The sequence below is a fragment of the Malus sylvestris genome, chromosome 16 (genome assembly GCF_916048215.2).
Source record: "Malus sylvestris chromosome 16, drMalSylv7.2, whole genome shotgun sequence".
Lineage (NCBI taxonomy): Eukaryota > Viridiplantae > Streptophyta > Magnoliopsida > Rosales > Rosaceae > Malus > Malus sylvestris.
In genome coordinates, this window is record NC_062275.1 from 6,570,880 (window position 1) to 6,587,109 (window position 16,230).

A 16,230-nucleotide genomic window follows, 5' to 3' on the forward strand; every position below is an offset into this window, starting at 1 on the left:
TCATCTTATTTCTCAAATTTGTTTTACAATCTGTCTAGTTTTTCATACTTGTTTGTTTGGTTCACCTTCATCCTAATCAAAACCCCCCTTTTAGTTTCTTGTTTCAAAGTGTTTCAAATCTGTTTTAGTTTGTGTTTTTAAGTGTTTTGATTTAAGTAAAAGTCAATTTTTATCCAAAGTCATTCCTAGTGTCTAGATTAAGTTTATTTGGTTGTTTTAAGCTGTTTTGAGTATTTTAAGTTTGATTTGAGTCTTGTGAATCTTGTTAAGTGTTTTTAAGTTTAGTTTTATGTTTTTGAGTCAGTTTAGAAGTTATTAGCAAGCCCTCATAATCTCCGGTCCAGAACGATCATTACTTATACTCAACTAGAAGTAGCACAGGTTGCGAGGCTGCTCTGTTTGTGGCTTATGTTACCTTGGTTGACTCGGCTTGTGGCGTTGAAGGTGAGGGAGTCCCTTTTATAGAATAAAGGCTCGCTCCTCAATACAAAAATGATGGGGTAGAGTCGATGCTCACGGCGAGGCGGTTGCTCAGCAGGCAACGATGTTCTCTAATGATGGTGAGGGAGTCCCTTTTATAGAATAAGGGCTCGCTCCTCAATACATAAATGATGGGCTATGAGTGATGCTTGCGGCGAGGCGGTTGCTCAACAGGCGGCGATGCTCTCTAATGAAGGTGAGGGAATCCCTTTTATAAAATAAGGGCTCGCTCCTCAGTACATGAATAATGGGTTAGGAGTGATGTTCGCAACGAGTCGGTTGCTCAGCAGGCGGCGGTGCTCTCTAATGATGGTGAGGGAGTCCCTTTTATAAAATAAGGGCTCGCTCCTCAGTACATGAATAATGGGTTAGGAGTGATGCTCGCGGCGATGCGGCTGCTCAGCAAGCAGCGATGCTCTCTAATGATGGTGAAGAAGTCCCTTTTATAAAATAAGGGCTCGCTCTTCAGTACATAATGTAGTCCCCCAAGTCTTCGGTCAATAGAGTCTGTTGGCTGGAGACTTCAAATTGAATCCATGTATGGGCCGAAGTGGCAGTTGTTCGGATGTGGTATTTGTATACCCTGCAATGAAGCTTTGTGAGTGAAGCTTTGCAAGTGAAGCTTTGAAGCTGGAGCTTTTGTAAATGAAGCTTTTGAAGCTGGAGCTCTGTAAATGAAGCTTTTGAAGCTGGAGCTTTTGTAAATGAAGCTTTTGAATCTAGAGCTATGTAAATGAAGCTTTTGAAGCTAGAGCTTTGTAAATGAAGCTTTTGAAACTAGAGCTTTTGTAAATGAAGCTTTCGAAGCTATAGCTCTATAAATGAAGCTTTTGAAGTTGATTGACATAAGTGATGCTCATAAATGTTTAGGTTGATTGACATGAGTGATGCTCATGGATGTTGACATGAGTGATGTTCATGAATGTTGACATGAGTGATGCTTATGAATGTTGACATGAATGATGGTTATGAATGTTTATGTATGATTGATATGAGTGATGTTCATGAATGTTTATGTATGATTGACATGAGTGATGCTCATGTATAATTTTGGAGTACTGGACGTACTTTCTATCACCTAGTAGGTGATAATAGCGGCAGGCTGCCGAATAATTTTTTGTAGTACTGGGTGTACTTTTGATCACCTGGTTGGTGATAATAGAGGGTCTGGCTCTTTTGGGCATATGGGCCTTCACCCTCCACATAACATTCCAGCCCATTATTTTGGGTTTTTTTTTTTTTACTATTACCCTCTGATGGGGTTTATACAGATGTCTCTGAAAGATAAGAAAAATAAATTATATCATTAAAAAACAAAGCCAACCCTCTGCTCAATGGGTCAGGCCTATAATTCCCTCTTCTGCATGCCATCCTCACCACAATTATGTCTTTTTCCTTTTCTATTCTTTTCCTCCTCCTTTTTCTTTTTCTTTAACATCATGGTGTCGTCTGTGAGAAGTGGGAACATGCATGATGAAAGTTGGTAGGCATCTTCTGCGCTGTCATCGTGCCAAGTTGATTCCCTTAATCAACTTGGAGCTTGGGCTACTGTGCATTAGTGGGTAGCTATACTTTCTGCTTTTTCTTGTTTTTTTTTTCTTCTTTTTGCAATTATCTTAGTGGGTGGGGTTTTTGTTTGGAGCATAATCTTACCCCCCCAGCACATCACTGATCAATTTGCTCATGTTGTTTGCCACCCGGTCCACCTGCAAAGTAGGCCATCAGGTCCACCTATAATATTCGCCAACCTGAAACTCGCCGCGATCATCCCCGCTGTGTGGAGTTTCAGATTAAAACTCTGTAATTCGTGACGTCGTGGTAGAACAAGACCGCCCTCAACAAGGTCGGCGAGCTTGTTGACACCAGTCTGTAGTTTTTTGATGGCAGAGCCATCCTTGTTGAAGTGCAATTCCTTGGCCATGGTACAGATCCTGGGAGACCGTGTCCTCCTCAAAGCCACATTCTGCCTTCGAGAGACGAAAAATGAAGAGAATGAAGCACGAGACGACAAGTTGTCGAATTTCCTGTCAATGACACGGCCGTTAAGAGGTCGTCGATCATACTTGAAAGGACTGGAAGTCGTCGATCCGACCCAAAAGGACTGGAAGTGGTCGATTCGACCCAAGAGAACCTTGAGACTCTGAACTTGAGTGGGACTGACAGTCGATGAAAATGACTGTGTCTCCGACGGCGGTGAGGTTGAGGAAGTCCCCCGACAGAGCCCTCTCCCCCGACTTCCTGGGATCGTGGTGCAAGTTCCCGATCCTCAGCTTCTGTTCGTATACCTATCGAGTCCCCATCGTCGGATTCTGACAAAAATGCTACCAATTTTAGAGAAATCGACTGACGGATGCGATGGTAACTCAATTGGCGGAAACGACGGTAGCCATGGAGGAGATGAATCACATGGGTTGGGCTCGGTTCGACGAGTTGGGTCGGTTTTACCTTTGTGTTGTAGAGAGAATGAAGAATGGGCGTATATGGAGATGCGCGTGGGGGATGCGGGCTGGTCCTGAACCTTCTCATTGCCCTCTCTGCTAAGAATGGCGGCCTGAACTGCAGCATCGTAGGCATCACCATCCCCACAAAAAAGGAACAGGTCTTCTCAACCTACTCCGACGACCAGCCCAGAGTCTTGATCCAGGTGTACAAATGAAAGAGAACCATGATCAGGGACAACAACTTGCTCAGAAAATTCGAGCTTTCCGGAATCCCGACTACACCCAAAGGAGTACCCCAGATCACCGTCTGCTTCGACATTAACGCTAACGGTATCTTGAATGTCTTTGCGGAGAACAAGACCACCAGACAGATCTGTAACTTTTGTTGGGGACTGTGAAAAGCAAAAGATAAGCTTAGCTTGTAGCTTTGGAAATCATAGTGTTAGTTGGGGAGAAATCCCTGTGAAATCGCTTTTGTTACGGAGTCTTTCTGTTGGGGACTGTGAAATCCCTGCGAAGGATAAAAGTGTTTAAGATTTGGATCTTTTCTGTTTCTGGGTTTTTTGTGATTTTGCATATGTGGAGGTGAAAAAATGAAAGAGAACCGACATAACTTTTCATATCGATTCCCACAGACAGCGCCAAATGTTGATGCACAAAACCAGAAGTCTTGGAACAACGTAAATCCGACCGTGAATCTGCAGAAAATGTAAATAACACAAGATGTATCGTGAGTCACCCCAATGTTTGGGCTACGTCTACACTGATATTGTATTTCTCTGAGAGGATTATGAGGGAGAGAATGAGCTTCTTTATGAGGACGAGAGCTCTGAGAGGGTGAGGGTGTGGCTTAAGAATTGGCCTCCCTTAATGAGGAGAGTGATGGGTCATTTTATAGAATAAGGGCTCCTCACTTATTACATATTTGCCCATACCTTTATTACATAATTACATTTGAGTCCTCCGAGTATTTTTACGAGATCTAAATACGGAGGCCCTAAGTATGGTACAAACACCCTTAATGAATAGCATTCCAGTAATAATTTCATAACCAATAACAAGTAAACACTTACTGAAGCAATTAGCCAATTAATATCCAATTGCATTAATCAACCAAAAAGATCAAGAATATTATAGCACTTCACGAAATTTAATAAAATCAATTTCCGTAAAGGTCTGCCGTATTTCCCCTGCATGGATTCCAAAGCTAAAATGAAGATCAACGTCACTACCAGAATAGCTTAGCTTCACGTACTTATCCACGTCACTACTGAAATAGTTAAGTTCCATGTACTTGAGGAAGCTCCCTGATCGCTCCTAACACCATATATTTATTCTACTTTCTTTTATTTTTTAATCTCTCTCTATATGTATGTGCGTAGGTATACATACAAGTACATGCATACATATATATATATATATATAACATATAGTATGCATACGAACATATCGTTATAAATATATATAGACACATATATATATACACACATGAGCTGCAGAGCATGCATTGCATGCTAGCTCTCCCTCGAAAAAAATTGGAGACGATCTCCTATTTATACCATAAATAAGGCAGCAAACTAGTTGTTCTCATTGGTTTATAAGTTTCTCTACAATCAACTCCACTTGCTATTACACCATTTCACGTTAGCTATAGGCTTCATTAGTCATCAACATAGCCTTCAATAATCATCACCCTACAGTGCTTTCTAAGCACTCTAAAAACACCAAGTGATAACAACTAAGCTACAGACTTTCCACCAAACATGCTAATAATAGGATTAGTGTCCTTAAGGTAGGCAGTAAACACCACGTGGCAAACTTAGCCACTCAATGAATGACATTTGTTTACAATTTCCTAGTTCAATTGTAAATTCTGAAATCGTAGAGAGTTCGAAATGTATTTCAAAAATGCCATGAGCTCATTATAATTCCTACTATCTTCATATAAGAACCTTTTCGATAAATAGTTTCCAAATAATTCTCTTCTTTGGTAATAAATTATTGGGATCTAACAATGATATTGCAAGACCGCCACGTAATGGATACAAATTTAAAGGAAAGAAACACACATTGTACTCCAAAAGCTACATCACTAAGCACGTTACATTTCCAACAAGCAACTACATATAACTTCATCATGTACATTTTTGGATATTTTTGGTAATTATAGGAATAATTACGGTATTTGGACGCCAATATGAAACGATGATAAAAACAAAATAATTTGAACAAGAATAGAGCGTAACATCAACTTTTTTACATTTCATATCAGTCACATGATGAGTAAAATCCAATAAACTTTTCACATTATAAAATTTGAATTCAAAAAGTCTCGATACAATTTAGAAATAAATGCCATTTAATAATATAACCTCACGATCATCTCTCATATGTGCACATAATTAGCGGATGAACAAAGCTTGAAGCATGAAATAATTAAAGCAACAAAGGTGGCTGATGAAAAATATCTAATTCTATTCGGCTACGTAAGCACACAAGTCACACACTGTGTAAAAATAATTTTATAAAATTAATTAGTTAATTAACTGTCACATTTTAGTTCCACTTAAGACATACATATCATATCATCACGTGCGGCAGCCCCAACTTGGAGTTTGGAATATTATATTTATTAAAATTATTATTGTCACTAGCGGTGGTGAATTAAGGGAGTGTTTGAGAAGTGTTTTTTAATGATTGAAAATGCTTTAAAAGTAAATATTTTTTGTTGCAAAAACACTAAAAGTACATAAGTGATTTTTTCAAGAAGCATTAATTTTGTGTTTCTTGCAGGAAGCACTTTATATGTTTTTTCAAGATTAACTTGTATTTGTATTAAGAATTGATTTCAAAAATAATTTTCTAACATCATTTTAAGTTAGTTAAGCACTTCCAAACGAGCTCTAACTCAATCCAAAAACATTGAATTCGTATATTTGATAATTGGACAATAGTCAAAAAAAATTTTAGTTGATTTGTAATATGAATATTTTTATTTTGTTGTTGTAATTGCCGTGGATTTCATATCCGTCAACGATGAAAGGAGGCATCGTTCAATTAGTATTAATAATTGTTTTCTATTTACCCATAGAAAATGATAAAAAAAAAAACAAATAAATTTAATCTCCAGAAATGACGTTTTACTGTAGTAGTTAAAATTAATTATGTCTATGCACTATGTGAAGAATCGTTCTTATTAATTCTCAACGTCATTAAGAATTAACTATTCAATCCACTAAGACTATAATTCTACCAAAAAAATAAATTTAATTCCAAAAAAAAAATATTTTTTAGAAATTTACTATTATTAAAGGGAATTATTTTTAGCACTCCAAAATTTTCATTCTACACTCCTAACTTTCTATATTTAGAAAGAAAAATACACTTGTGAGAAGTGTAAAATAAAATTTTTGAAGGACTAATAACACTTCCCTTATTAAAAAATGAGAATAGCTCGAAACGATTGTAATAATTTAAAGATGATGTGTTTCAAACTGAGATAACCCAAGACTTTGTCCACAAGAATATTTGGACCACATGCAAAATACGTTGCGACATCAATTTTGTAATGTTTGGCGCCTCGTATTGACTTTCCCTCGTGGCGAACCATTGAACCAACCCCTCATCTATAAGTATCGTAAATTCTTCACTCCTCTATCCTCATTGAAACTTTCGCGGCAGACAACGAGGGTAGACGGTGCGCACTTTAAGGATCTCCAATTTTCTTGCTCTCCATACCTTCCAGTTTAACCAACTCCCCCACTTCTCGCTCTCTCTCTCTCTCTCTCTAACATTGTCCCGACTTTTCTTTTCCTCTTTCCATCGCTTTCTCTGCATCCAAACATGAACGCCACGGTAATTACAACAACAACACTGCCTCATTTCTCATCCTCCCGCTCCGCCGCCGCCGAATCATCCTCAAACCGCCAATTGCACAACCTTATACCGGCCAAGTTGAAACTCGACAAACAAAACAACAGATGTTCCTTATCCATAAAATGCAGCCCCAGTCGAGGAATTCGAATCCCGAGCGCGTTGGCCTTGACGGCGGCGGAGGCACCTCCGTCGAAGGCCACGGAGATGGTGGCTGACAAGATAAAACGGCTCGTTTTGGAATTCAAGTCCCTGGCGGAGCCAATCGACCGCGTGAAGCGGCTACTACACTACGCAGCGAGGCTCCCGCCGGACAATGTGTCGGCGCGGGAGCCAGAGAGCCGAGTCCAGGGGTGCTCGACGCAGGTGTGGGTGGAGGCGGAGATGGACGAGGCGGGGAGGATTAGGTTCCGGGCGGACAGCGACTCGGAGATCTCGAAGGGGTTCTGCTCGTGCCTGATTTGGATGCTCGACGGCGCAGAGGCGGGTGAGGTTCTGGCAGTGGAGACGCATGATTTGCAGGACGTGAATGTGGGGGTGTACGGGAAGGTGAATTCGAGAGTGAACACGTGGCACAACGTGCTGCTGGCGATGCAGAGGAAGGCTCAGGCTTTGGTGACGGAGCGAAAGCAGGGGATACGGGGGACTAATCAGTAATGAGGTATATATATTATACAAGCAATAATGGCGAGAGAGGGTAAATCAAACCGGTGAAAACAATAATCGAACTCGAGACATCAGACGCTAGGTAACTGAGATATACGTCTATCAATATTTTTGGTAACTTGTGAATCAAGTTAGCAGAAATTGAAGCACATTATTATGTGTTATTGAAATATATTGCGTTGAATCAAATTTATTGTGTTGTATTAGAATACATACAGAGAGAAATTAGATAATTTTATCTCATTTTTCTTCGATGGTATGTAACATTAAGTAATTCGAAAAATAAATATTTAAAAAATTTAAACAATTGTGAAAATTAGATTTAACAGTTAAAACATTTGTACCGTAAAATCTAGGTAGCAATGAACCTATATCGGACCCTATTCAACCTTTCTTTTCTTCGGTCCTTCTTGCGATGGCGATGGATTCCGGACGCTTAACTCGTTTAGCAAGGCGCAATAAACAGTGAACAATGCCCAAAAGTCTTCAAAACAAATAGCCCTTTTCATGCAATACACGGACACCCATCTAATTTACATGCGGTGGCATTTAGAGCAAGTCAGGCAAATAATGGACCCAAAAAGTCAGGCAAATAGTGGGCCCAAGCCTGCCCGACAGGCCCATCAAGCATTCTGACCCGACACAACTGGATCCTCTCTGGATCCAAAATGATCTGAGCCTACTGAGCAATGTATCCGGGCCATTGAAATTTGATCAAACGGCTACAATTAGTATAACTTTAGAGGGGGCCCCTGTTTGTAACCGTTGGATCAAATTTCAATGGTCCGGATGCATTGCTCAGTTGACTCAGATCCCTTGGATAGGGAGAGGATCCAGTTCCTGTCCCGACCACTTCTCTGAGTGCCATCTGATGTCACATGTGTCAGATCAACATAACGTCAGTCACGTTATTAATTTTTTTTTTTTTTTTACGTTAGGCGCGCGCACAAACACCCGAGTGGGTGGTGTGTTTTGGCAAACAAACAAGGTCAGTGGGGCCCAACTTGCAGTGCACTAAGCGCGGGTTGTATATATGGGCGACATGGCCCATTTTCGAACGATGAATTTTCAATGAAAATTTGGACCATTGGTTTTCCAATGGTAAAGAAAGTTTTGATTTCTAATCCAGTGGCTAGTGCACGTGACGTGACGTGTACAATTAGATTTCTAACCGTCACATATTCCAACTGTACATATTAAAAGCGTAAAATCTCAAATTGGCCCAACCCAAGTGTGGCGTTCTTGCCCAAGATATGCAGCCTCGCGGCACTGGTAGCATATAGGGGATATGCCCAAGATAGTGTAATGGGAGATGAACCGACTAAGGTTAGCTTTCCACTTCCACTTGTAATTGTAAAGCAATTAAATTCAACCGACTAAGGTTAGACATACTAAATTTATAAATTAAATAATGTGTTATAAATAAGAAATAAGCAACTTAAATCATTTTTTTCCTTTTGTTTTTTGTTTTTTGCATGTAGTCCAATATCTTAATGGATTTTCACCCATGCATTCCGGATTCGAAACTCCTTATCTCCTGAATTATTGTAATATTATTCTCAGGAAACATACTATGCAATCTGCTTTCTTCCCAAAACCTATGGTCAACTCATAAATTTACCATCTAATTTAACAAATTTATCCTTTGAAAATAATAATAATAATAATAATAATAATAATGAAAAACTCTCATTGAATTTTTGAAGGTTTTTTTTTTAGAACTTTAACTAAAAGCTTATAGTACTGTTTATTTTAAAGAAAATCTATATTTTCACACTAAAAAAAGCAATCATAGTACTATTTACTTTACCCTTTATTTTATCTTTATTGTTAAAATTCAAAATTTTCAAACATTTTTTATTAGTTTTTTTTGTTTTTTTCTCCAGAAAAAGGTGCACTGTAAAGAGCATCACAACCGTCAACTACCAAGCACAAAACCCAACAAGTCACGCAAACACCCCAACGCTCCAACTTGCATGAGGCCCACGACTTACTCGGGGCCCACAAAATCAACGGTTCACAGTTCGACCTCGCGGGCCCACTTTGACAATCAGACCGCCTCAGGAAATCACCACGTAGCTGATATAGCTGGTGAGTTGTATTTCCTACACACAAAAGCTCACGCGCCCACTCTCCTTGCTCTTCCCTCTTCTTCTCATGTTCTCGGAGCTCCGGCTACAATAACGGAGCCCCAGCTCGCATCTCACCTTCTAGTTTCTTTTTATTTTATTTTCGCCTTCGTCCCGTTCCATTTTTTTTTCAAATTTTTCTGGTCATTTTTCTCCCTTTCATTTCGAACTGCGTTCACAGATCTCGCAAACCGTCGAAGATGGCCAAACCCTGGGGTACTGTCGGCAACTGGGCCGCCGAGGCTGAGCGAGAAGAGGCCGAGGAGCTCGCGGCGGCCGCCAAGGCCGAGTCCCAGAGCTTTCCCAGTCTAAAGGAAGCCGTCAGCGCCAAGCCCAAGAAGAAGAAGATGAGCCTCTCTGAATTCTACAACGCCTCCGGCACCCCCGCCTCTAATCGTGTCGGCCTCACTCCCGACGAGATGATGCGCCTCCCTACCGGCCCCAAGGAGCGCTCTGCCGAAGAAATGCAGTACGGTCGCCTCGGTGGCGGGTTTCCCTCCTACGGTCGCTCTGGTACGAATCCGGGTCGGGGCGGGGACGGGTCGTGGGGTGGTGGAGGAAGAAGATCCTACGGTGGATTCGACGACGACAGGAGGGGCCCGCCTTCTAGGGTTTCTGATTTAGATCAACCGTCAAGGGCGGACGAGGTTGACAATTGGGCAATGACTAAAAAGTCTCTTCCTTCTGTAGATTCCGGTAGGCAGAACCGGTATAGCTCGCTCGGTAGTGTTGGTGCTGGGGGTGGGGGTGGTGATGGTGTAGGTGGTGGTATGGGCGGCCCAGCTTGGTCTAGGGCAGACGAGGTTGATAACTGGGCTGTTGGGAAAAAGCCTACTCCTTCTAGGTCATCCCCATTTGGGTCTGAATTTCATTCGGGTCCGGAACCGGATCGCTGGGTGAGAGGCGGACGCGAGGTCGACAGAGTTGAGAGAGAGCGACCCAAATTGGTTTTGGATCCTCCGAAAGCCGAGTCCGGCGTGAATGAGCCATTGCAGGTTGTGAAGACCAATAAGCCGAACCCCTTCGGAGCAGCTCGACCTAGGGAGGAGATTTTGGCTGAGAAAGGGTTGGATTGGAAGAAGTTGGAGTCGGAAATAGAAGCCAAGAAGACGAGTAGGCCGACGAGTGCCCACTCAAGCAGGCCTTCGAGTGCTCAGTCAAGCCGGTCTGAAGGGCCCGGGCTGCATGCAAGTGATAATGTGGTGAAGCCGCGGCCGAAAGTAAACCCCTTTGGTGATGCCAAGCCAAGGGAGGTTTTGCTGGAGGAGCGGGGTAAGGATTGGCGGAAGATTGATCTCGAGCTGGAGCATCAGGGTATTGACAGGTTGGTTTTGCTTTGTATTTTGTCGATTTTGTAGGTAGTGCATTCAGCTAAGTAATGGTTTCAATATGTATGGTAATGGTTGGTTGATTGTTTTTTTGCTATTAAGAATTGCCCAGTTGCTGATGCTTAGAATATTAGTCATGTATAGTTTTAGGAGGAAATTTATCGGTCTACTTTCTTCAAGTGGAATGGGGAACCTTTTAATTCATTAGTGCTTTGCTAACACTAAAAACAAAATGCTATGTCATGATTTGTCATGAGGACTGTTCTAAGCATGCCCCCGTGAGATCCTGTATTGAAATTCGACTGTTCGCCATTTTAAGCGATAGTTTCTTTTTCCTTCAAGTAGCGCTTCGAACTCTTTTTTTATTGCTCGACTTCATTTGTTACTTGCATTGCTTCTTCATTTCTTCATCTTAGTCCCTACTTACTTGCCATAAGTTGTCTTACTAGTTAATCATCGGGAGAATACTGCTGGAATTATTCCCAGCAACTACAAGTGTATGCAAAGAAGCTAGATGGGTTAGTGCCGTTTGTCACCTTTGGTTTATGTCTATTGAGTTTATGTTTCGATTGAAAGGGGTCTATAGAAATGAGTAGACTAGTGTATGGTTGAAACAAGGAGATTATGTTTGGGTTAGTGCCTCCTCTTGGGCACATTCTTGTCTTATTGTGTGTTTGTGGTGTGGGGGTGAAAAGAGTTTACGTAACTTTTTTCTTCCCCTCCCCGATGAAGTAGATATTCATTGCATACAACTAGGCAGTCAGAGACATTGCACAAGACCATGTCTTTTTCTTTGCTGGATGTTATGCTGAAACAGCCTGGTGTCTTTTTCTTTGCTGAATGAGTCTGATCTAATCACAAGATACTAATTTTGTTTGCTTTTATAAATATTCAAACCTGATTGCACCTACGTGGAAATTATTAGAATTACATTTTAATTGGTTAAATATATTATTCACTGGATTACCTTTTCCACTTGGCGGTAATTTAGCATTGCAAAATGCAGTAGGCCAATGAAACCTTATCAATAAACTCAAGTAGTTTGCCTTGTAAGCAGTAGGCAAACTGTTTATTTTCAACTTTCTTGTCGTGGTTATATGTAACCCGTGGGTGTCCTGTTGAATTGACCTCTTAAGCCTTTTGTTGCAGACCTGAAACAGAGGAGGAAAAGATATTGAAGGAAGAAATAGATCATCTAAAGAAGGAACTCGAGAAAGAATCTACGGATAAAGTGAACAGTGAAACTGTGCAAGAGTCTGGTGGTGACCGGCGAAGTCTACGCGATATAATACTACAGAAGGAAAGGGAATTGGAGGCATTGATCCGAGAATTTGATGACAAAGTTCGCTTTGGGCAGAAGGCCATCGATAGGCCAGGGTCTGGGGCTGGTAGGCCTGGTTCTGGGGCAGGAAGGCCTGGGTCTTCAGCAGGGAGGGCTGGTAACTTTCATGAGAGGACGCCGTCTTATTCCGGGTCATTTGAAGATTCTAGAAGTGTGGAATACGTAGATAGGTCTCCCTTGCAAGGCAAGGGAGATCCGTGGGCAAGGCCTTTTGATGACAGAAGGTCATTCCATGGTGGCAGGGAAAGAGGAGGATTTCTGGGGAGCAGAGACATGGGCAGGTGAGAATAATGTGCTTCTGTGCTTTCCTGTTACAGTCTTATGGAGGAAGTTAACCTGTTTAAGAAGTAACTTGATCTGTTATGCTTTTAGGAAAGAAATTTTTTCAATATGCTATTTAGTAGCCTGATCCCGGAACTCTCAAAGAATGCATTGGGAAAAAAGTTGATAAATAGTTGTAAGAAAAAGTTTAAAATTGGATCAGAAACTTTCAAAGAATGACCATTTGATTATTAAAGAATTGGGACATCTCAAAATAGCATTTTAAATGACTTAACAATCCATTCTCGACGATTTACGCCTGTGTAGTCAGCATAATATGTACTTTCAGAGCTAAATGTTTGTCTATGAATGCCACAAAATGCATATGACGTTTGGTGGTTGTTTATTTGGCAGGGCAAGGTCAAGAGAAAGATGGTGAACAACTGCGCCGTTTCTATGGATTCGTTGAATTGCGCTTCTGACAAACAGGACCAAATAATATTTTGCCTCACTCTTTTTGTTTTCTTCATTTTGCTCTGGGAAATGGAGCAAGCATTATTGATTACCGGCACTTGGAAAACTCTTGCGTTGAAGATCTACTGTTACATCGTGAAACTATGTAAAATTGCAGTTTTCCGTTTTCTTTGTTGTCTGTTTTTTTTTTTATGTGAAGGAGCCTGTATTGTTCTTAGGTTCCAATTTTACTGAACACTACGGGACTCGCTAGTCTATTTTTGTGACAATCGTCTGGGAATTATACTGATATTTTGGTTCTTTTGTGCATGACCTCGTTGCGGAACTCAATTTTCTCAATTTTTGTTGCGCGATTGCTTGACTCTCTGAATCCTACGGGATAAACCATCGATCCAAATTCCATCCCAAGTTTCTCATTGACTTTGGTTCTACCAAAAGGTGGTGGAGAGGGCCATGGGGAGTGAAGAGTGGAGGCAGTGGCAATTGGAGTGGTTGCCAAGTCCCATCAAGGTTTTAACTTTGGCGATTCTAATTCCAACACGGATGATTTATCAGCTACATTTTTCAACTTCCTTCTCCCTACCGCAATACATTCTTTGGTAAGCCTTGAAGTCTTATGGTCTCCGATATGGCTACGTTCATTTCATCAATGGCTAGTGCTTCGGGCGTAACCTGTAATTTCTTTGCGTAGAAAATGGTTAACCATGAAAACAGCTACAATGTTGCATCTTCGCATGAACTTGTAAATGTTCTTAAAGAGATTACAATCTTGAACAAAATAGTGATATTGGTAGTCTTGCAGCAACTCTACCAACAAGGAGCAAGAGTTCATTGGATTCACAACACAGGTCCTCACGGCGGTCGGAGGAAAGCGATTGTTAACGGCACTGAAGTTGAGATGGGGTGGGGTGCACTATTCCGATGCTGCAAACAACTTGATAGCCAACCAAATTATGGGCGGCTCTTTCTCCGACTCTCCAGTCTCAATCGCTGAAGCATGTCGCAATCCTCCACGTTCTGATTCAACTTCAAGCGGATAACTTGTTCTATAAGTTTGGTACGGCTTTAATATTGTACTTAATCATTGAAGTGAGAGTGTTTAAATTAAGGATCCAACCTTGTTTTGTTCTTGAATAAATTTAAACAACCGATGTGGACACCCCTAACAAATGAAATCCAATAATATTTGTGATGATATCACAATGCATCTTTTATTTCATAATATTTGTTTCCAGATTATGCTACTTGCCTGCCCGTTGACCTTCAAATCTATAAGGCTATTCTATCGATTTCACGAAGTACGAAGTTCTTATGGACCGTGCGAGGTTTATTTCTATCGGCAGGTGGTGGAGAGGACCATGGGGACTGAAGAAGAGTGTGGAAGCAGTGGCAGTTGGAGTTGTTTTAGTTGCTGCTCTTTCAACTTCCTTCGGCCTTGTACCACAGAAGAAATCGCGCAGTGCTTGTCAATTCCCGGCAATGTATAACTTTGGGGATTCAAATTCGGACACTGGTAGTTTCTCAGCGACATTTTATCGGCTTCCTTCTCCCTATGGCTATACCTTCTTTGGTAAACCTTCTGGCAGGTTCTCAGACGGGCGTATCATCATCGATTTTATAGGTTAGAGCATCAACTGTTGTCATTACATTGTCTTCAAATTTAAGGCTACCTATAGACTTTTATTTGCCTTTCTTTTGCAGCTCAAAAGTTGGGGTTTCCATTTTTAAGTGCTTATCTGAATTCTATTGGAGCAAACTTCCGTTGTGGAGCGAATTTCGCGATTGTAGCATCTACGATTCAGCCACTAGATGTCAGGACGTTTGGAGATGGATATAGCCCCATCTCTCTTAACGTACAGCTTTCACAATTTGCGCAGTTCAAAGCACGTGTAAATGAGTTTTTCCCTCGAGGTAAGGATAGACGTTTGCTGAAGACGTTTTACTGGAATAATATTTGTTCATTATGCTGCTGTTGCACTGAATGACGGATTGGTCTTCAGATGAAAGGTCATACGTCAAGGCCGGCCTCCCAAGAGCAGAGGACTTCTCCAAGGCCTTGTACACTTTAGACATTGGACAAAACGATCTTAGTGCCGGGTTAAGCTGGAAGACGGCAGACCAGCTGCTGGAAAACGTTTCCAGCATAACAGCGCAGTTAGCCTTGACAATCGAGGTAACCAGTTTAGATCTTCTTATTCATTTCATGAACCACTATTGTCGGGTTAACTTTATTAACACGAAGTCAGAAACAATCTGTCCAGAATTTTTTTCCGTCATAGTTGTCACATGAAATGCCTAAAATCCCGATGGCTCGATAAACAGATTGTTTAATATGTGCAGCAACTCTACCAACAAGGGGCAAGAGTTTTTTGGATTCACAACACAGGTCCGCTCGGGTGCTTGCCTTCAACTCTGGCGTATAAGATGGCAGAACCCGGCGACCTGGATCAAAACGGTTGCTTGAAGCGGTACAATGAAGTGTGTCAAGAATTTAACAGGCAGCTCAAGGAGAGAGTGCTTAAACTAAGAGCCAAACTTTCAGAAGCAGTTCTTACTTACGTCGATATCTATGCAGCAAAATACACACTTATCAGTGAAGCGGAGAAGTATGGTAAGTCTTTTCCCTCTTCATGCATTTAGCTAGGGTTTCTATACTTCATTTCTTCGGTGTATCCAAAACTCTAAACCCTTTTTTCTCCGTTGTGTGGAATGCGCAGGTTTTACGAGTCCTCTAGCTCAATGCTGTGGAAGCTACGGTGATGTCCCTGTCCGTTGTGGGGTGAAAGCTATTGTTAATGGCACTGAAGTTGGAGGTCCTTGTAGCAATCCTTCTCAGCACATTAACTGGGATGGAGGGCACTATTCTGATGCTGCGAACGAGTGGCTAGCCACCCGCATTATGGACGGCGCATTCTCTGATCCTCCGGTTTCAATCACTGAAGCATGTCACAAAACTCCACAGTTTTGATTCAACTTCAAGTATCCCAGTTGGGGTTGTAGCATTGCTTCGAGCATGTCAAAGAATACTCAACAGAAAAAAGAAACAAACAAAAAGAATCTCTATCAAATTTGAAGCAATGACGATAACACATTTTCGGGGTTTATTTTGTAGCATGAACGCTGATCGGAATTTAAGGTCACCTTTAAAGATCAACTCTGTAAAAAACAACCAGAAATATCGTTCAATTGACGTTGACAATAGTTTCTTGTATTTAACTGAACAGATCTGGGTACCT

At 41.3% G+C, this 16,230-nt stretch overlaps 3 protein-coding genes across 4 annotated transcripts in view; all 3 read left to right on the forward strand.

Annotated features, from left to right (window-relative positions):
• The window catches only part of LOC126607988 (GDSL esterase/lipase At5g14450-like), a 27,122-nt gene extending 10,912 nt beyond the window's left edge, over positions 1 to 16,210 (forward strand). The window contains exons 2-8 of one of the 2 annotated variants that reach the window (XM_050275723.1): positions 13,433 to 13,593; positions 13,797 to 14,051; positions 14,230 to 14,615; positions 14,696 to 14,905; positions 14,995 to 15,167; positions 15,335 to 15,605; positions 15,712 to 16,210. In XM_050275723.1, the coding sequence (XP_050131680.1) occupies positions 14,306 to 14,615; positions 14,696 to 14,905; positions 14,995 to 15,167; positions 15,335 to 15,605; positions 15,712 to 15,962 (1,215 nt within the window). In that variant the 5' untranslated portion in view covers positions 13,433 to 13,593; positions 13,797 to 14,051; positions 14,230 to 14,305 and the 3' untranslated portion in view covers positions 15,963 to 16,210. Of the gene's footprint in view, positions 1 to 13,423; positions 13,594 to 13,796; positions 14,052 to 14,229; positions 14,616 to 14,695; positions 14,906 to 14,994; positions 15,168 to 15,334; positions 15,606 to 15,711 lie in introns of those variants that run through there. The other variant, XM_050275722.1, reaches the window with a different exon arrangement.
• LOC126607994 (sufE-like protein 2, chloroplastic) lies at positions 6,566 to 7,649 on the forward strand. Its single transcript, XM_050275729.1, has one exon. The coding sequence runs from the start codon at positions 6,765 to 6,767 to the stop codon at positions 7,449 to 7,451; it is 687 nt and encodes a 228-aa protein (XP_050131686.1). The 5' UTR covers positions 6,566 to 6,764; the 3' UTR covers positions 7,452 to 7,649.
• Positions 9,559 to 13,303, forward strand: LOC126607986 (eukaryotic translation initiation factor 4B2-like). The gene is made up of 3 exons (XM_050275716.1): positions 9,559 to 10,913; positions 12,067 to 12,540; positions 12,935 to 13,303. The coding sequence occupies exons 1-3, from the start codon at positions 9,790 to 9,792 to the stop codon at positions 12,957 to 12,959; spliced, it is 1,623 nt and encodes a 540-aa protein (XP_050131673.1). The 5' UTR covers positions 9,559 to 9,789; the 3' UTR covers positions 12,960 to 13,303.
• Positions 16,211 to 16,230: the final 20 nt, after the last annotated feature.